General features: G+C 29.5%; 1 protein-coding gene across 1 annotated transcript; it reads left to right on the top strand.

Moving 5' to 3' along the window:
* Positions 1 to 15,288: 15,288 nt before the first annotated feature.
* LOC136089756 (uncharacterized) lies at positions 15,289 to 16,059 on the top strand. The gene has a single exon (XM_065815838.1). It carries the CDS (start codon positions 15,289 to 15,291, stop codon positions 16,057 to 16,059), a length of 771 nt encoding a protein of 256 aa, XP_065671910.1.
* The last annotated feature ends 6,864 nt before the right edge of the window (positions 16,060 to 22,923 follow it).

Raw genomic sequence — 22,923 nt, 5'->3', positions numbered from 1 at the left:
TGCACGTATTATTTAGAGCTCCTGACTTTTCTAGTATTACATAGTGTCAGACAAATAGCTTTGGATCCACCTAAATTATACCGTATTATTTTAGCTCAGAAAATAGTTTTGATAATCAATGGCTTTGGAAAGATCAATAAAAAATATTCCGGCCGGAATTCCGGTCGGAACGAGAATTATACGTATGTAATTTTTTACCTTCAAGATTGAAAATGAAAACCTGCACCTTAGCATCGTGGCTACATAACATATATTTATAACCTATAATATATATATATATATATATATATATATATATATATATATATATATATATATATATATATATATATATATATATATATATATATATATAACCCAATGATAAATTATATAAACTAGATGTTTAACTTGCAGGATTTTATTTGAAAAAAAATCAAGCCGCTTTTCTTTGTTTATAAATATAGTCCGCTATTTGTAAAAATGGCAAAAGCTGAAGCCGATGTTATTATTATTATTATTATTACAATAATCTATTTATAATTTGATGAAGAGGTGCTACACCAGGCCCCTCTATGCTGACGAACGTAGAGATACAGACGCTACAGAAAAAGCAGCAATTGTATCTATAAAGTTACTTTCTTATGTTGTTTTTGAAAGCGTTGATGGATTGAGCGTTCACTGCTTCTTGCGAAAGCGCATTCCATGGGGCGACAATTCTATTTGAAAAAAGTTATACCGCTTCTCGCAGTTTTTTACGATCTGACGTTCTAGTTTATGTTTATGGCCTCTTAGAATATACTTATCTTTATACTTAATATTTTTTGCGGGACGATAAAACTGACAAGCTTGAGTTTACGGATGATTTTGAATTGCACGATAAGATCTGCTCTTTTTTGGCATTCTTCAAGAGTTGTTAAACAAGCCGTTGGAGTCGACCTTCATAGGAAAGGTGTTTCGACAGTCGATATTATTTTTGTTGCTCGATGTTGGACTTGCTCGAGAATAGCAATGTCTAATTTTAAATGCGGTGACCAGGCTTGTACACCAAACGCAAGATGGGGGCGAATGTAAGTGAGATTCAGAGTGCGCCATAAATAAAAACTGCGACTGCGAAATGTTTTTTTGAGTCGCTCTAGCATTCTGTTTGCTACTGGTGCGGCTGACTCTATTTGCGATCTGACGTTAAGGTCATTCGAGACCATCACACCAAGTTCTCTTTCGACTGCGGTTTTTTCGAGAGGACGGTGCCGTCGACGTTAGACATTGAGTATTTATACGTTGACTTGTTACATCCGCGCCCAACATGCATTAATTTGCATTTCTCAACGTTGAAATGCAAGAGCCAAGTATGTGATCATTCCACTGCTCTGTCAACGTCATCTTGGAGAGTGATGTTGCCCAACTCCGTTTTAATTATCCCTATTATTTTGCTGTCGTCGGCAAACAGTTTCATATGATGAGTAATTCTGTCCGGCAGGTCGTTTACAAAGATTACGAATAGCAATGGGCCCAAGACCGAGCCTTGAGGCACTTCACTAGTGACTGCTTTCCATTCAGAATTAATGCCGTTTATAACCACTCGTTGACATCGATTGCTTAGCCAAGCTGCGATCCATTCAACGAGAGCGCCTTGAATACCGTACGCTCTCAGCTTATGAAGAAGGCGTTTATGTGGTACTTTGTCGAACACCTTTGCAAAGTCTGTGTAAATGACGTCTACTGCGTGTCTGCAGTGAGTTGCTTCCGTCATGATATCCCGAGTTTCTAAAAGGTTTGATACACATCCCTTACGATGAACAAAGCCATGCTGATTTGGAGAAATTAGACCATTAGCAACGCAGTGTTCCATTATTCTTTTTTTTTAAATACTTTCCATAACTTTGCAAGGTATGGAAGCGAGACTGGCTGGTAGTTGGATGCTTTTAGCCTACTCCCCTTCTTGAAAATAGGTGTTACATTCGATTTTTTCTGCAAGTTGTTAACTCATTAAATATAAGCGAACTCATTAAAAATATAAGCATAAATAAAATCTTAGTCACATCTATTTTTATAATAATAATATATAAATAAAAATATATATAATAAAATATAAGTATAGGTATATATAGGTGCGTGAAGTACAACGAAACTGTTATTTTAGACACGAATATAGGCAATATAATATACCATGATTTGAAAGTAGAAAATAATTAATAAGCTGATAAGATGAAACAATAATAGAGAAAGAAATAATGTTAGAAAAAAGAGAATAAGAGGAAAAATAAATAAAAAGAATACGAAAAATATATATATATATATATATATATATATATATATATATAAAATTCTGAAACTTACGCTCGAACAAAAACACGTCCTATCGACTCAAAGGCTAAATTGTAAGTTGATAATAAAGATATTAAGATAAATGGATGTGTCGATGGATGTGTCGAATAAAAGTTAAAAATGCAAGTCAAAAGTTCCCAATAAATTAAAGATAATTCAAAAACACGTTTTAATAATTATATAATACTTGTAAAAGTTTTTTTATGAGCCTATTTTTATTAAAAAGTATTATTATTCATAAAATGCTTTAAAAGCGTCTGTCATTCCACTTTTCAAAACCTTTAATCCTTTTCTAATTGAAAATAAATTGGGATGCATAAATTATTATTTTACAAGTATTCTAATTTCCTCTTAATACTTTTACATAAATAGTATTTATATTTAAAATATATACACTTTATTTAAAAAAAGAAAAGTTAAATAATATGTGTTTACAAATTTAATTCGCCATTTGTAAAAAAGGTAAAAGCGGCTTCATTTTTCGAATCGAAGTTAGACACCTAGTTTATATAATATATCATTTATATAATATATCATTGATATAATATATCATTGATACAACCTATTTCATTAACTTGATTCTTGTTTCATTTAAATCTAATATGTTGTTTTTATTTTTTTTTTTATAACTCTATTTGTTCAAAGATTTAATTTGCATAATATTTATAATTAAAATTTTTTCTTCGTTTTCTAATTTTCTATTAAGGTTAAAATTGAAATATTTACTGTATTAGGCATCCTATATTTTTTTAATTGTATAAAATTTAAGTAACATTTAAAATGAGACTATTCTCATTTGCAAGTAACATTTTTGATGAAAAAAAGAGCTAGTTTATAGCCTAAATCTGAATAGCAACTCTTTTTGCACCACAATATTCATAAACTTTTAGAAATCCTTACATAATAGATTATTGCAAATAAAATTACATTGTTTTTGTTAAGAGTTTCGTATTTTTAACCTAGGTTTACCTATAGCTCTTCATTGCCCTGTAGGACAATGATTTTTTAATTTATTTACACAGCCTGTGTATAATACATATCTTAAAAACAAGGTAAAAAATAAATTCCGGCATTCCGGCCTGAAATATTGTAATTCCGGCCGGAGGTGGAATGACCTAAAAGTCACAAATCCCGGCCGGAATTCCGGTACAACCCTAGTATGTACACTCCTTATATGTTCTACCTATTTGTCAGTCGATGTATAAAAAAAAAATTAAAATTTTGCTGGTAACATAATATGTATGTTAAAAATCTTTATATTATGAACAAATATTTTATTGATATATCGTAAATGTTATGCGCCGTAAAAAAAAAATATTTTTTAAAGGGGATTTTTATCGGGGGCTTTGTGAGGTCCTCTTAATATTGTGTGCAGAGTCCAACACGAACTAATCTTTTTTTTTTTTTTAAACATCTTTGCTTCCAACAAGGCTACTAGCAACCACAAATTAGATTTGGAAGTTACTGGTAGAGAAAAGATGAAGATTGCAGAGCAAGATAACGATTGACGGACGACTTAAAAGGTTGAAAATTATATGAATCAGGAAAGCAAGATGGAGGAAGCAAATACCAAAGAACTGTTGTTCGAGGGAAAAAACAAGACAAATAAGCGTTTTTGGAGCACTTAGGAACAGTCACAGAAAAAGGATGAGACTTAATTGAATGACGAGTAACACGATTATGAATTTTAGTAGATGGTACAAGAGATGCTAGCTCTTTAGAGCAGTGCCCATTATAGTATCCATTGCTGTCCATTGAGTATAACTTTCTTAAGAAGAAAGTTTATGGTGAAGACCAGCATGCCAAACTTTATCAAAAGCTTTTGAAATGTCAAGAGCGATGGTCTTAACCTCTTTATTTAATGCACGATGAAACCTATTGGTTAGTACTGTTAGCAAATCAGCTGTAGAACGAGAAGGTCGAAATTCATATTGATGGTCAGAAAGTAAGTTATTAGATTCAAGATGAGAAATTAAGTGTTAAAGATTTAAATCGTTAAAGATTTAAAAATCTTGCTTATGATAGGAAGAAAACTAATGGGACGGTAGACAAATCAGATCGCTCTCCAGAATTTTTGAAGATAGGGATAACAAATGCCAATTTCCAGCAGGCTGGAAAACAAGATTCTGATTAGCACTTTTTGAATAGTTTTGAGAGTATAGACGACAGCTCCGGAGAACACTTCACCATGACAATAACAGGTATGTTGTCCAGGGCACAAGCCGTAGAAGAGTCTAAGTAGAAAATCACTTTAGATACAGAAGCTGGAGTCATACGAATGTCAAGCAATGGATCAACCTGTTTGATGGCAATATTAGGTAGAACGCAACTAGTGGAATCAAGAGATGGTATTGATAAAAAATTTTTAGCAAACAATTTAGCTTTGTCTTTAGGTGAGATGACCATACAAGAGAGGTGGAATTAAAGATTTGCCCTTATTATTGATACTATTAAAGATTCTCCAGAAGTCACGAGAACCTAATTATTGTGATGAAATACGAGAGTTTAGGACCGGAGAATAGCGGGCTTTGGCGTTAGACAAAACCTTTTTTGCAATGGTTTCTAGCAGTTTCAAACAGACGTCTGTTTTCTGGAGAATTGTTTTGCTGATAGATATGGAAGTAACGTTTTTGATTGATAATCGCAGCCGCACAGTGTGAGGAAAATCATGGAGGAGAGTGAGGCATGACCTGGACTCGTTTAGTAGGAACAAAAGATTCCATGTCAGCCTGAATTCACAAAGTTATGTAAAAAGCACATTTGTCGACAGGAAGTCAAAAGATTTCTATCCAAGGGCCATCACGAAGAATATCACGAAAAGGATCAGAGTCAGTTTTAAGGTAGTTGTAAGAGGTACGATAATAGGGGGATTCAGGTAATGAAGAAGAATGAGATATTAGAGAGATCAAACTGTGATCAAAAGCACCTAAGGGTGAATGTGGAGAAATTGAGCACTGACTAGGATCAGAAACAAGACATAAGACGAGTAGAGAAGGTAAATGATTCAGGTTGTCTGATAAGCGAATTGGAAAGTTGACTATTTGTCAACTTTCCAACTCGCTTATCAGACAACCTGAATCATTTACCATCTTCGAGTGATATAGAACAAAGAAAAAGGCGATAGAGTGAAGTGGTGTTAAACGAAAGCACATAAAAGAATAGTCTTTTTTGACGGATTTAAACCTAGTTTTACGTCAAATGGGTGAATTCTTGCGAATGTAAATGCCCAGGCCAAGCATGTGACTATTGGAGTTTTTACGAATTAAGGGAAGATAACCATCAACACTAAGATCGCAAGATGAGACAGCTGAACTCAAATTAGTCTCACAAAGAGCAAGTAGGTCTGGTGAACTTTGCAAGAGATAAGACTCAATAGAAGAAAAGTTACTTTGAAGACCACGAGTGTTAGTGAATGATAAGTTCAGAGAACTTGGTGATAATGATGATTTTTTGTGTTTCTTAGTTTTTGGTACTTTATTTATTTTAAAATTAGATTGAAGAACTTGACTCAAAGCACAGATGGTACTCAGGACACAGTTTAATAGCCCAAGCAATTGCCTCATTACTATTAGTAAACCCTTAGCCGTAACAAAGGGCTCCAATTGTGGCCTCCGCAATGCACACCAAAAGTACAAACAGGGACACCATGTATGCCCAACATGGCACTATTATTATTTTGATATTTTTTAGCTGCTGATTAAATCAGTCTCTCTGAGAGCTACCATAGAGTTCGGGAAACCTGACTACCAGCCAACCTCAAAACCATAAAACTGAGTTTTAGAGCTGTACCCTCATTAGAAGATAATGGAATGAGTTGCCTAGTCAAAAAACAGAGAAAAAAACAAAACCCATGAAAAAAGTACCATAAAATATTTACCATTTCTACCCCAAATGTGAGGGCAACAAATTATTTTTTATTTTCTTTCACTAAATTTAAATCGGCAGGTTTTAAAATTCAAAATTCAAAGGTTATGATTACATAAAGTTTACAACCAAACCGAATAAGGTGGTTGTTTTAACAATTTCCTAAACATTCTAATGTGATATAAATAAGAACATACTTAAGTTTGGCACTTAAGTATGCTATATTTACCAAAAGTATATTTATCAACCAAAGTCATTGGTTTTCCATATTATATTAATATCACAACTCAAAATTTACGCAAGTAGACATAATTATATTATTGGTTGCCATAAAGTCACATTAAACATTAACAACACATTAAAAGACCTTATTTGTACGTAACTATTTAATAATAACATCATTTAAAGAATGCTGTTGATTAAGTAATTCTAATCAGTTTGGTGAAAAAGGCCGCATTTTCAAATTATAAAACCTTTTTACATTACTTTTGATAATACTATGCAATACCACTCGTATTTAAATCAATTTGCAATTAAATCTTGTATTTTGTTTAATTTATATTTTCATCGATAATATTTTTTAAAACCATTTTATTTATATGTTAAAAAAATAAAATTATTCAAAATTTCTATTATTTATGCAGTATTTATTCTGTTTTAGTATGTTATTTTAGAAAAAGATTTCTCTTTTTTTTAAATAACATACTAAAACAGGAGAATTTGGTATTTCAGCCACACATATATATTAATTTTAATAAGTCACTAATAAAAACTTAATTTTGTTCGTTATTTGTTCAACGAATTTTAAGTTCGCGTCATTTGATTACTTATTAAAAGAGTTTCTTGCGCTCCGAACTTTTGAATGAGGAACATAATTTGATTTTCAGACGAACTTATAACTTAATTAAAGATAATATTTTAAATCTCCTAAATGATTGGGGATGTTGCTCAAAATTTATATGGTCATAGTTTTTGAACACTAAGAGAATATTGCATTACATTAGAGATTTGAACTTAAATTTAGTTTAAAATGTTAAAAAAAATGTACCTATATAAACAGTAAGCAAAAAAAATAATCGTACACTTGAAAAATAATCATAATTTTAAAGATTGCATCGAAAAAATGTGTTGTCCGTTAAAATATTTAAAAGTTTTTTTTAGATATCTTCTCAAGTATTAATTTAAGAATTTATTTGTGTATTGGTGAATTAATTGCTTTTCAAACCTATTGAATTTTACACAATTGATCTAATGATGCATAAAATTGATTGCAAAAAAAAATAATCGTACAGTTCAAAAATAAAGTCAAATTGATCAAATTTCATGGATATTAGTATTGAGTGGGGCCTCCTATAGCCTTGATGGCCTCATCTAGATGAATTGGCATTGAGTTGATCAAATTTTGGGTCTCTTCTGTTGTTATATTTTCCCATGTGCTCATTATAGCTTCTTTCAAGTTTCAAAGTATACCTTTGTTTTCTTAGCGGTATGTTTTGGATTGTTATCCTGCTGGAGTATGAAATCGCTTCTCATTCACAATTTTTAAGTAGATGGTTGCAAGTTAGCTTTTAGAATTACACAATACATTGAAGCATCCATTTTGTCATCAATAAATGTAAATTTCCCCACTTCTTTTCAACTCATACTACCTCAAACCATCACATTTCCTCCTCCATGCATTACACTACCTCGCAAACAACTCAATTTATAAAGTTCTCCTTTTTTTCGTCACACTATTTGGACTCCATCCGATGAGACAAGATTGTATTTTGAATCATCTGACCACAAAATTTATTTCCAATATGATATCAGCATTTTTAAGTACTTCGATGCAAATTCCAATCAATTTTTCATTTGTTTAGAAGTTAAAAAAGGTTTATTTCGAACCACTCTGCCTCTTTATCCTTGTTCTCTTATACAATTTTTGATTGTTTGAGGAGTCACTGTAGTGTTATGATCTTTTTGAATTTTTAAAGCTAATTTAGCTGCCATAACAAATCTATTTTTCTTCACATCAATGACAACATTAATAATATTTCTATCAATTGCACTAGTAGTCTTGCGTTTTCGTCCTCTATCAGCCACACTAGTAACGGTTCCAATCAGATTATGCTTCTTAACAATTGAGAAAATGAAACTATGCTTTGACACAAATAACATCAGTGTTTTAAAATAGCCATCTCAAAGTCCGGACTTGAATCCAATAGAGAGTTGGTGGTATTTTTTGGACCGAAAAATTGGCAAACGAGATGAAAATAGCGATGAAAATAGCGATGAAATGGGAAGTTAACATTTTAGGGGTTTATTGTTAACAGACACTGAATATTGCAATACTTTTGAAAAGCTTTACATAAACATGAATATATAAATGTTTGGAGTTGTCCATGTCGTTACATAAAGTTAAGTTCTCAAACAAAACAAAAAGCCTGCTACGAGCCTGATTTTAAATATGTGATTCGAATCTGGTTGTTTAAATATTGTGATTTGCACTTTTGTTATCTTTTTTACTTTAAATTTCTGAAAATTTAAAGTAAAAAAAAGTAACAAAAATTTTCTGAAAAAAAAGAACTTGATGTTATTTCATCTGTATGATAAAATAACATCAGGACACTTTTCTTCACAATCGACTATATAATGCTAAATTTAAAAGTGTACTTTTTTGAACCATCCTTCTAAATTCGCTATATTAAATAAATTAAAATGCTTATTTGTTATATTAAATAAATTAAAATGGTTGTTGTGGTTATGAAAAGTAATAAATGTTTTTTAAGTCAATTACTTTTAATTTTACTTTTTTAATTTTAATATATTTTTTTTATTAATCTTGAAGTTATTTACATCAGTTAATTAAAATGTTTGTTTAAAGGTTGTCTGGTTTATTGTTCTTGCTTTGGAAATGACTCTGCATTTTGCAATTTTATTCTAAGTTTTGTATTTTGGCTTCTTTTAATCGGCGTGGTTGTTGTTAAAAACCAATCTAACCATGGCCTACTGTTATTATACGGCCTGATTTATTGCATTTTCCGTAAAAAATTGATAAATAAGTAAAAGTGCCATCCCTCGTTGCGACAGGGGTAGGTTGCAACAATGCCTTTTAAAGAATGGTTTTTATAAATTATTCCTGACTTTTTTTTTACATTGTATAACTATAATTATAAAACGTCAGCTTTAAAACGCTTATAGTAATAAATTAAAAATTTCAAAAGCTATTGATAATTTTGTTTTTTCGATATAAAATTCTAATTTTTGTTTTCAAAGTTTTTTTGGTTTTAAACTTAGAGAAAAATGACCATTATAAAATAATGGTCATTTATCTTAAGTTAAAAAAACGCACTTTTCTAGTTATTTCTAAAGTAATGAAATTTTTAAAATTAGTTCTAAATTATTTCTAGAAAACAGAAGTTAGTTCTAAATTAGTTCTAGAAATTAGAAATTAGTTCTAAATTAGTTCTAGAAAACAGAAAAAACCTAGAAAAACCTGTAAACAAACATTTTAATTAACTAAAAAGTTAATTAAAATGTTTGTTTAAAGGTTGTCTGGTTTATTGTTCTTGCTTTGTTTTTTTTTTTGTTTTTGTTTTTTTTTTGTTCTTTTATCTTTACAATATTGTGATTCTATCTATATAACTGATACAAATTTACAATTTTTATAAAATATATGATGGTAGGAGAAAAAATAAAATCTCACAACTTTATAGAATACAAAGAATATAACTGCAGGGTATCATTATTATTAAAAGAACGCGGGAAACTTGCAGAAGACCAGATGGTCTTGTCATCAAGAAACCGCTTGTACTAGTAATATTTTTTGTATTTTTGTTTTTACATGTTTCTAGTTTCACAAAATATAATGGTAGTTCATTTTATATTGGATTCACATATAATAAAATGTAAGATAAAAAATAATTGATAAATGCTAGATTTTGCACACATAAATATATGATTAGGCATAAATAAAATTATTTTTGATTTATATATTTTTTATATTAATATTTGTTATTGAAGTTTTTTGGGATTTTCGCTTCAACGTTAATTTTGGCTCTAGTTTCAGTATTAGTTTAGTGTAAGTTCATATAATTGTTTATATTTAAAACGAATTTTTTTAGTAAGATTTTCAAACAATTTTGGTTATCTAATTTTGTAATTATGGCATTTCTGGATATCAGTTTATTATAGAGATAGGGACCGCGATATGAAATTGTGAAACGCGATAGTTTTGTTTTTCTAAACGGTATATTAAAGTTTCCTACTTCTCGAGTGTCATATCTATTTCTATTGCTTTTAAAGAAATCATTTGAGAAATGTGATGGGACAAGCCCGAGTTTATATTTCAGCATAAACAATAAGTTTTGATAAATGTTTATTCTATAGACGTTTAGTGCATTAAGGAGTTTTAACAAAGGTTCAGCATGAGTGAATTTGTCTTTTTTATTGACAATTCTAACGGCATGTTTTTGACGTCGATAAAGTGATTTCAAATTGGATTTATTGGTACTTGCCCATGCTATATTACCATATGTATAATAGGTCTGTATAAATGAGAAATAAAGATGTTTTAGATTTTCTTGGGATAACATTGGTCTAGCTTTGTATAGCACGCCAATGTTTTTGGTTATTTTTGTATTTAAATAGTCAATGTGTGCTTTCCATGAAATATTTTCGTCAATTAGTAAACCTAGAAATTTTGTTATTGAGGTTCTTTCAATATTTTTGTTATCTATTTTTAGCAATGGTAATATATTAGGTATTTTTTTTCTTTTTTGGTTGGGATGGAATAAAATGTAATTGGTTTTTTCTGTGTTTAAAGATAATTTATTAGATTTTAGCCAGATATTAAGTTTTTCAAGTTCGATATTCGTTGTTTCAAAGAGTTCTTCGATAGACTGAGATGAATAAAATAAATTAGTATCATCTGCAAACATTATTACATCAAGTTTATTTAAGACTTTTGGAAGATCGTTAATGTATATTAAGAACAATAAGGGAGCTAGAATGGAACCTTGGGGAACGCCACATTTAATCTTAACCAATTTTGAACAGATATTTTCATCAGTATTAACACATTGCTGTCTGTTTAGCAAAAAATTTTTAAACCAGAGTAATGCAACATTTTTTACGCCATATTTTTCCAATTTTTTTAGCAGGATAGCATGATCAACAGTATCGAATGCTTTCGATAAATCTATAAAGATTTCTAAAACAAATTCTTTATTAACAAATGAGTAGTTGATGCTATTTACAAGATCTACGATTGCATGTTCGGTTGCATGTTGCTTTTGAAAGCCGAATTGTTTTGTATTTAAGATATTGTTGTTTGTTATATATTGGTATAATTTATTATAAATTATTCGTTCGAGGAGTTTTGAGAATACAGGAAGAATTGAGATTGGTCTATAATTGTTTAGTAAGTATGGTTCTCCAGTTTTATATATTGGTACAATTTTAGCAATTTTCAATTTCTCTGGAACGGTTCCTGTTGTAATTGAAGATTTAAATATTTCGAAGAGGGGTTTCTTTATTATCGGAAAGATACTCATTACAATATTGCTACAAATTTCATCAATTCCTGGTGCTTTGTTGATTTTTAAAGAGTTTTTTGCATTTTCGAGTTCTTCATAGCTTAATCCGTTGAAAGTTAGTTCGCTATTTAGATCAGTAAAATAATTTTCAAAGGAGTTATTTGCGGTTTGAATTTTAGACGCCATGTTAGGGCCAATATTTGCAAAGAAATTGTTGAATTGTTCGGCAATAGAGTTCTGATCGTTGTGTTCTATTTCATTTATAATAATTCTATCTGGTAAGCTGTTTGTTTTTATATACTTTTTTCCGATTATTTCTTTCATGATGTTCCATGTTTTTTTGGTATCTCCATTAGTTTTTTGAAGTAATTTAGAATAATAAACTTTTTTAGAATGTTTTCTGATTTTTTCGAAAAGATTTTTATATTGTTTATAAGTAGATAGGTTTTCTTCGTTTCTGTTTTTCAAATATTTAACATATAGTCTTTGTTTAGTTTTTGAAGATTTTTTGATTCCGCTGGTGATCCATGGACAGCTCAAATGTTTTACTTTTATTTCTTTTTCTTTGATTGGAAAATGATTATTATAGTGTTTTAGAAAAATATCTGTGAAAGTATTATATGCAGAGTTTGTGTTCCCAAGGTTACATTCTTGATACACTTTAACCCAATCTACTGCCGATAGTGCGTCTTTAAAACATTTAATAGAATTTTTATTTATTTTTCTTTTATAAATTTTTTTTTTCGAGTTATTATTTATTTTTGTATCATGTTTTATTGTAAAGTAAACTGGAAAGTGATCTGTTATATCAATTTTTATTATTCCTGCTTTTAAGGAGGTATCTAGAAATGAGTTTGTTAGTATGTTATCTATAGCAGAAATAGTATTCGAGGTTACCCGTGTGGGTTTATTAATAATTGGTAAAATACAATGTTGAAACATGTTATCAAAAAATAATTTAGTGATCGGACACTCTTTGTATTTTAAACAATCTATGTTTAAGTCCCCGATACAGAACAACTTTTTTTGCTCTTTATTGATTTTAAGAAAAATTTCTTCTAGATAATTAGAACATTTTTTAATATTACCTTCAGGTGGCCTATAACAGGTAGAGACTATAATATTTTTAAATTTGGAGTTGATGATCTCTATTGTAAAGACCTCACTATCGGGGTTAGAAATGGAGTGATCTTTTCTCACTTTTATCACTTGATCATTCCGAACATAAGTTGCAATCCCTCCTCCTTTTTTGTATGCTTTCCTTTCAGAAGATAATAATTTATAATTTGGAATTTGAAAGTTAGAGTTATTTTGGATTGATTCATCAGAACACCAAGTTTCTGTTAGGCAAATCATACTGAATGAATAATTGCAATCAATTAGGAAATGTTTAAGTTTGTCAAAATTTTTATTTATGCTTCTTATATTTATGTGAATTATCGTAAAATTATTTTTATAAGCTTCAAGTTCAGTTTTGAAAGTTTCTGTTTCAAAATAACGAGAGTTAAAATTATACGTTTGAAAAATTTGCGTATCAGCGTCATTGAGAATATTATTCGCGGTTTCAAAGACATTAAAGCGCATCGTTTCAAAATCTATTGTTTTATTTTTTATTGCCATTATTTTAGAATGTAAAATTTAGAACGCGTTTACTCAGTAAAACAAAAGTGTGTTGCGCTATTTTTTAAAATCTCGTGTAAATATTTTATCGTATTTTAAAATGGCGTATTTACCTTCGCTTCTTAGTTTTTTAACTTCTTCCCAGAGCTTTCTTCGATGATATATTGTTTCTTGAGCGAAGTCTTCATTTATGTATAGGCCAGTTCCTTTAAGATACTTTACAGCATTGAGAATTTTGTTTTTGTCTTGGAAGTTTAAAAGTTTTATAACTAATGTTCTTGGTTTGTTGTCTTTAAATTGTCCAATACGATGAGCTCGTTCAACCACTACTTCGCTTTGTATTTTCAGTTTTGTTTTGAAAATTTCTTTAACAGCTTTTTCGCAGTCTTCCCAACTTTCGCCTAGTGTTTCTTGTATTCCATCTATTCTTAAGTTGTTTCTTCTCGATCGATTTTCTAGATCTATGGATTTTTTATATAATGAATTGATTTCTTTCGAAATGACTCTGCATTTTGCAATTTTATTTTAAGTTTTGTATTTTGGCTTCTTTTAATCGGCGTGGTTGTTGTTAAAAATTAATCTAACCAAAATAAAAGTTATTTCTGGAAATGACTAACCAGAATAATTGTTAGATAATAATAAAGGAATAATTGTTGTCTGGAATAGACTAATTGAAATTAGTTCATTCCAGACAACAGTTTTAAGAAAAGCTTTTAATAAATAAATTTAAAAAAAAAATTAATTTTCATTTCTGTTATTGTGGTTGTTACGACCAGGGCTGACCAGGGTCGTCCTGAACGGGGGTTGAGGGGTATCCCCCACCCCAAAGCTGTTATATATGCATTTGAGTTAGCACATTTGTACTTTTAGTTGGCAAGTTTTGAAGTATAGTTGGCATATATCAAGTATCGAGGACCCTTTTTTTTGTGTGCGTGTGTCTCTCTAGTTGGCAAAAAACACATGCAACCTCCTCCCTCCTCCTGCCCTAACGAGAGATCTCTTCAGGACGGCCCTGAAAACGACCACGCTGAATAAGAGAAGTGAAAAGCAGCAGCGTCGCTACAAATATGTCCGGCTCCATTACGGTAAATTTTTATCAGGGCCAATAACCTATTTCCTCCCGACAAAAATATTAATACTATAACAAATAAATCAGAAAATTGCCTTTTCAAAGCGTTTTTGCAAAATATCTTTTTTTCTAAAAAGTTATAAACCCCAACTTTATAGAAAAACAAAATATTAAAGAAAAAAAACAAGGGTACGACCCCCATTGCCCAGGAAACAAATTTAACACGCATGTTCATCGTGACTACACAAATGCTATCAAGATAAAGTAAAATCTGAAAGATTAATTAAAATCAAAAAAAAAAAAGAGATTCAAAAAAGTGGAGCTCTCCAGTTGGCTCTGAAAACAATTTTAAGATAAACATTTTTTAAATTTACCTAAATGCTGGAAGTTTCAGAGCTCTAGCTAGTCTGCAAGGTAGTGAAAAATTTCAAGATTTCGGGACAACTTGAAGGTAGTGAAAAATTTCAAGATTTCGGGACAACTTGAAGGTAGTGAAAAATTTCAAGATTCCGGGACAACTTGAAGGTAGTGAAAAATTTCAAGATTCCGGGACAACTGATAGCCGACAAAAAACTTGTGAAGTCAAACTAACGCTTAAAAAAAAACTACATGTTTATTCTAAAGCAGTATTTCAATTAAATAAAATTTTTCTGATCATCCTTGTGCGAATTAAACACCAACGCAACAAAAATGAGGTTATTAGGGTGCCCACAAGGATGTAAAATGTATATAGTAGAAGATTGAACAGCTTTCCTTAGCAACTTTTTTCAAACAGGTTATATATGATAAAACGCAGTAAATGGCTATATTTGACTTTTTTTTGCGTGGCGAACATCGTGGTGAACAGACGCGTTTTCTTACAGTTAAATATTTTTTGGAATTTTTTTAATTCGTTAAATAAAAATTGATATGTCTAAATCAGAAGAGTTAGTTTCGATTGCTATGATGAGAGAGCTACTAAATGTTCAAAAAGAAACAATTTTGTCTTTTTTTCATGAAGCATTATCGAACATAAATGAGAGGTTTGATAACTTTCAATCTAGTTTTAAAGAAGTTCGGCGAGAACTCGACGAAATGAAATCTGGATTAAATTTTGTTGGCGATGTATTCAACGATAAAGCTAGAGCAGTTGAGGAAAAAATTAATAAAGTTCACGATGATTTATCAAATGTACGAAAAATGCAGGGTAAAATATCTTCTGACAATATTGAGTTAAAATTAAAAAGCGTTGATATTGAAGACCGTAACAGAAGAAACAATTTAAGAATTGACGGGGTCGTTGAAAATAGCGAAGAAATGAATTGGGAAATCACAAAGAAAAAGGTAAAGCAACTATTTAAAGATAACCTTGGTATTGAAAAAGATATTATAATTGATCGGGCTCATCGAGTGGGAGTAGCTAATGATAAACGAGAACGAACTATTGTCTTGAAGCTCCGGGATTACGAGGACAAAAAAACAATTTTGGAAAGAGCAACAAAATTAAAAGGAACTAAAATCTTTCTAAATGAAGATTTTAGTTTTACCACGCGAAAAATTCGAAAAGAACTTTTTGATCAGGCGAAGATACATCGTCAAAATGGCTATTTTGCAAAAGTTGTTTACAACAAACTAATTGTTCACGAATTTCGAGAAAACACCCGCAACACAGATGTTATTCCGACATGCGTAAACGAGTAAGCGTTTTGAGTATTTTAGTTTTTAATTATATTAAATATTTTTAAATTATACATTTTTAAAAAATGGCAGCGCTTTTTCCACAGAAATTAGATTTTCACAATTTAAATTTAGACTTTTTTGAGGACAACTTTATAAATAACCTATCAGAAGAAAATATAAATATTTTTCAAGAAACTCAAATGAACTTAATTAACACACCGTATATTGATCCTTTTGAATTTAAAGTAATAGCAGATGATGGCTCATTTTCTGTATTACACATAAACATTAGAAGCATGCAGTAAAATTTTGATAAACTTAAAGAATTTTTAAATATTTTAAACTACACGTTCGACATCATATCTATTTCAGAGACTTGGCATGATACAGAAAGTTCTCTTGAATTAAATTCTAATTATATATTACCATTTTATAAACTAATAAGTCAATCAAGAGGAAATGGGAAAAAAGGAGGAGGATTAGGAATTTATGTCTTAGAAAAGTATGCTTTCAAGATAAAAAATATACTATGCTTTTCAAATGATAACTATGAAAGCCTTTTCATTGAAATTATTAATAAAAAATACCGAAACATTTTAGTTGGATGTGTTAATCGTCCACCGAGTGGAAAAATAAAAAATTTCGAAACCTTTATCAAAAATACGATTATGAAAATAAATAAAGAAAATAAGACTTTATATATAACTGGTGACATAAATCTTGATGCTCTTTCTAACACAAAATTTCCAAAAATAAAATCTTTTTTTGATATGCTTTTTAAATTTAATGTCTTGTCAACTATTAATAAACCAACGCGAGTAACAAAAACCTCTGCAACAGCAATAGACAATATTTTTATCAATAATTATTTAGAAACGACATTTGAAACCGGTATATTTTTGACAGATATTAGCGATCATTTCCCGATATTCATAAAAATAAAAAACTTTAAATCTATGTCTGATTGTCATTCAAAAATTATACATTTAATAAAACGAAATTTAAAATTGAGTAGCACTAATAAATTAACAAGTAGACTAAAACAAGAAACATGGAACAACGTATATAAATGTAAAGATACTAATGAAGCTTACAATGCCTTTTTAAGTACATTTTTGGAGTACTTTAATGAAACCTGTCCAAAAGAGATAATAACAACTAAGTCAAAAGCAATTGCTAATCCGTGGATGGATAAATCGTTATTAAAGTGCTCAAAAAAAAAAAAAAAACTCTACAATAAATTTTTGAAAAATAGAAACAATGATAATGAAAAAAATTACAAAAATTATAATTTTTTTTATCAAGATCTCATTAAAAATGCAAAAAAAAAAAATTACAGTAATCAAATTAACAAATGCAAATTTGATAGCAAAAAAACATGGTCCATCATTAATCTCATAATGGGAAGAGAAAAACTAAATTCACCTTCTCTTCCTAAACGAATTGTTATTGAAAATAACGATATATTTTGTCAAAAAACTAATTTCAGAAGAATTCAATAAATATTTTACAAATATTGGTCCTAATCTTGTAAATAAAATTGTACCAACATCTGTATCATTTAAAACCTATCTTAAAACCACGAATAACGTTACCATGCTTGATTATGAATTAGGCTATGAAGAATTAGAGGCAGCCTTTGCCTCCTTAAAAAAAAAAAAGGCTCCAGGATTTGATGAGATATCTAGTGATATAGTTATTGCAAACAAACACAGTCTTAATAGACCCCTGATTCATATACTTAAGCTCTCATTAAATTCTGGGATATTTCCGGATGTACTTAAATTGGCAAAAGTAATTCCATTATACAAATGTAATGATCATTCTGACATTTCAAACTACAGGCCTATATCAATACTTTCTGTATTTTCAAAACTCTTCGAACGTGTAGTTTATAATAGAATCTATGATTACTTCATTAAAAACAATTTTTTTTACCCAAATCAGTTTGGCTTTCAAAAAAATCTCTCTACAGAACATGCAATCATTGAAATAGTAAATCAAATAACTAATGGTTTTGAAAATAATAAATTTACTTTAGGAGTGTTTCTTGATTTATCAAAAGCATTCGATACAGTGGACCATTGCATTCTATTAGATAAATTAAGGCATTACGGAATAATAAATAAAACTTATTATTGGATTAAAAGCTATCTTACAAACAGAAAACAATATGTAAATAATGTCCAATCTGGAGTATTAAATGTCATATGTGGAGTCCCGCAAGGATCGATTCTTGGTCCACTTCTTTTTCTAATATATATAAATGACTTTTGTAATGCATCTTTAAAAATGAACTCGGTCATGTTTGCAGATGACACAAACTTATTTCTCACCAACAATGATATCAAGAAACTATATGAAGACATGAATATTGAATTGTGTAAAGTAAACAACTGGTTTAAGGCAAACAAACTCTCACTTAACGCTGAGAAAACAAAGTATATACTATTTCACAAAAAAACACAAGAAGAAAATCTTCCTCTCAAGTTGCCTAACCTATCTCTAAATGATAAACTAGTAAATAAGCAATCCAATATAAGATTCTTAGGAATCATTGTTGATGAAAAATTATCCTGGCTTCCACATATAATATATATCCAGTCAAAAATCACCAAAATAATAGGTTTGATGTATCGAGTTCGCTCCTACGTCAATAAAAATAGTCTTAAATTAATCTACTTTGGGCTAATTCATAGCCTCATCAGCTATGCAAACATTTCATGGGCAAGTACTCAAGCGGCAAAGATTAAAAAAATTTATAGTCTTCAAAAACATGCCTGCAGAATCATTTACTCAAAAAATAGGCGTGAACACGCTAAGCCTTTAATGAAAGATATGAAAATGATGAATGTGTTTGAAATAAATATCTACCAGCATTTAATTTTCATGTATCGTTATAATCACAATATCTCTCCTATAAGCTTTAATAACAAGTTTAAAATAAATAAAAATGATAGCTATAATCTTAGAGCGAATATGTCCAACACATATAAACTGCCTCGGATAATAAACAAATATTCAGAGTACAGCATTCTATATCGAGGTCCAAAAGTATGGAATACTTTTCAAAAAGGATTCAAAGGTACGGTAAATTCGTTAAGTTCATTCAAGTTTTTAACAAAAAAAGAAATTTTTAAAATATAAGAAACGTTTTTGGTTAATGATACTTTGAATAATTTCTCATAAATCTGTTTTTGTTTTATTTCTACTTTTGTTGGTTGCTTATCAATTTTATTAGCGAATTACGCGTTTCATTACGATATTTTATTGAAATTTTATTACGCATATTGTAACATATTACGATATTTTTTTGAAATCTTGTTATAGGGGCTCTATGAAAAGATTGTGATAACGTACTGTCATCCTCATCTTCTTTGAGCCCCTATCTGTTTTACTTATTTTATTTATTGAAATTTTATATTACGAAGTTGTAAAATCTTATATTATATTAAAACAGAGAAAAAAAAAAAAAAAAAAAATGATAAACACTTCTTTAATCATATAATTTATATCAGATAGTTTAAACGGCTTATAATTTTTTGAAAACTGTTTTAGCAATTGATGTCCTTGCGGATACTAAAAATGTTATATTGCGTCATATTACCATAACAAAATACTTGATTGAAAAGACAAATACAAAGAAAAAAAGCTGGAGAAAAAGTGGTGTTGCCAGATACACCATAAGAAGAAAACTTATGGAGAAGATCAGCATGCCAAACTTTAATAAAAGCTTTTGAAATGTCAAGAGCGATGGCCTTAACCTCTCTATCTTTATCTAATGCACAATAAAATCTATCTATATAAATATACCTAATATTGCTAATAGTAATAATCGGTTATTACTATTAGCAAACCAGCTTTAGAACGAGAAGATCAAAATCCATATTGATGATCAGAAAGTAAGCTATTAAATTCAAGATGAGAGATTAAGTGTTTGTTAATTAAAGATTCAAAATCTTTGCTTATTATAGGAAGAAGACTAATGGAATGGTAGTTAGACGAATCAGATCGTTCTTCAGAATTTTTGAAAATAGGGATAACAGATTCCGCTTTTCAGCAGGCTGGAAAACAAGACTCTGAAATAGACTTATTGAATAGTTTTGAAAGTATAGACAACAACTCCTGAGTACACTTCTGCAAGACAATAACAGGTATGTTGTTCGGACCACAAGCTGTAGAAGAGTCTAAGCAGGAAATCACTTTAAATGCAGAAACTGGACTGATACGAATGTCAAGTAATGGATTAACCTGTTTACGGCTATATCAGGTAGAACGCAACTAATGGAATCAATATATGATATTGATGAAAAGTTTTTAGCAAACAATTCAGCTTGGTCTTTAGGTGAGGTGACAAAGTCTAAACCATGCAAGAGAGGTGGAATTGCAGATTTGCCCTTATTATTGATATTATTAAAGATTCTCCAGTCTCGAGAGCCTAGTTTTTGTGATAAAATATGAGGTTTCATGTCCTGAGAATAGCGGGCTTTGGCGTTAGACAAAACCTTTTTACAATGGTTTCTAGCAGTAATAAACAGACGTCTTTTTTCTGGAAAATTGTTTTGCTGATAGATATGGACCTAATGGTTTTGATTGGCAATTGCAGTAGCACAATGTGAAGAAAACCATGAAGAAAAGTGAGGCTCGACCTGAAATTGTCGATTGGGAATAAAAGACTCCATGCCAGCCTGAATCCATGAAGTTATGTAAGAAACACATTTGTCAACAGGAAGACTTTATTTTTTCCAAAGTGCTTCTGAAAAAAAAGTATTTTCTTAGTCAATAAATTTTTTTAAAAAAATACAACTTTTTAGGATATTTAAGCTTTGTTTTTAGAATATAAAAACACGATAACATTATATTAAAAAAAAAACTAAAATGTAAAAAAATGAAACAAATGTTAAATAAAATTTCATAAAAATAAACAGAAATCAAACTTAGATAACAACAAAAAGAGAATTACCTGGCAATAAACTTTGATTAAAAAGTAAAAATAAAGAAATTCAATTACATTTTAGCTCAACTATTAGATTTCTTGAAATTTAGATTTCTTGATTTTTTTTATTTATTTAGAAATATTACCAGGTTTTTCTAGGTTTTTTCTGTTTTCTAGAACTAATTTAGAACTAATTTCTAATTTCTAGAACTAATTTAGAACTAATTTCTGTTTTCTAGAAATAATTTAGAACTAATTTTAAAAATTTCATTACTTTAGAAATAACTAGAAAAGTGCGTTTTTTTAACTTAAGATAAATGACCATTATTTTATAATGGTCATTTTTCTCTAAGTTTAAAACCAAAAAAACTTTGAAAACAAAAATTAGAATTTTATATCGAAAAAACAAAATTATCAATAGCTTTTGAAATTTTTAATTTATTACTATAAGCGTTTTAAAGCTGACGTTTTATAATTATAGTTATACAATGTAAAAAAAAAGTCAGGAATAATTTATAAAAACCATTCTTTAAAAGGCATTGTTGCAACCTACCCCTGTCGCAACGAGGGATGGCACTTTTACTTATTTATCAATTTTTTACGGAAAATGCAATAAATCAGGCCGTATAATAACAGTAGGCCATGGTTAGATTGGTTTTTAACAACAACCACGCCGATTAAAAGAAGCCAAAATACAAAACTTAGAATAAAATTGCAAAATGCAGAGTCATTTCCAAAGCAAGAACAATAAACCAGACAACCTTTAAACAAACATTTTAATTAACTGATGTAAATAACTTCAAGATTAATAAAAAAAATATATTAAAATTAAAAAAGTAAAATTAAAAGTAATTGACTTAAAAAACATTTATTACTTTTCATAACCACAACAACCATTTTAATTTATTTAATATAACAAATAAGCATTTTAATTTATTTAATATAGCGAATTTAGAAGGATGGTTCAAAAAAGTACACTTTTAAATTTAGCATTATATAGTCGATTGTGAAGAAAAGTGTCCTGATGTTATTTTATCATACAGATGAAATAACATCAAGTTCTTTTTTTTCAGAAAATTTTTGTTACTTTTTTTTACTTTAAATTTTCAGAAATTTAAAGTAAAAAAGATAACAAAAGTGCAAATCACAATATTTAAACAACCAGATTCGAATCACATATTTAAAATCAGGCTCGTAGCAGGCTTTTTGTTTTGTTTGAGAACTTAACTTTATGTAACGACATGGACAACTCCAAACATTTATATATTCATGTTTATGTAAAGCTTTTCAAAAGTATTGCAATATTCAGTGTCTGTTAACAATAAACCCCTAAAATGTTAACTTCCCATTTCATCGCTATTTTCATCGCTATTTTCATCTCGTTTGCCAATTTTTCGGTCCAAAAAATACCACCAACTCTCTATTGGATTCAAGTCCGGACTTTGAGATGGCTATTTTAAAACACTGATGTTATTTGTGTCAAAGCATAGTTTCATTTTCTCAATTGTTAAGAAGCATAATCTGATTGGAACCGTTACTAGTGTGGCTGATAGAGGACGAAAACGCAAGACTACTAGTGCAATTGATAGAAATATTATTAATGTTGTCATTGATGTGAAGAAAAATAGATTTGTTATGGCAGCTAAATTAGCTTTAAAAATTCAAAAAGATCATAACACTACAGTGACTCCTCAAACAATCAAAAATTGTATAAGAGAACAAGGATAAAGAGGCAGAGTGGTTCGAAATAAACCTTTTTTAACTTCTAAACAAATGAAAAATTGATTGGAATTTGCATCGAAGTACTTAAAAATGCTGATATCATATTGGAAATAAATTTTGTGGTCAGATGATTCAAAATACAATCTTGTCTCATCGGATGGAGTCCAAATAGTGTGACGAAAAAAAGGAGAACTTTATAAATTGAGTTGTTTGCGAGGTAGTGTAAT

The sequence above is a fragment of the Hydra vulgaris genome, chromosome 13 (genome assembly GCF_038396675.1).
Source record: "Hydra vulgaris chromosome 13, alternate assembly HydraT2T_AEP".
Lineage (NCBI taxonomy): Eukaryota > Metazoa > Cnidaria > Hydrozoa > Anthoathecata > Hydridae > Hydra > Hydra vulgaris.
Note: the sequence above shows the minus strand (reverse complement) of the source record. Positions and strands in the feature narration are given on the sequence as shown.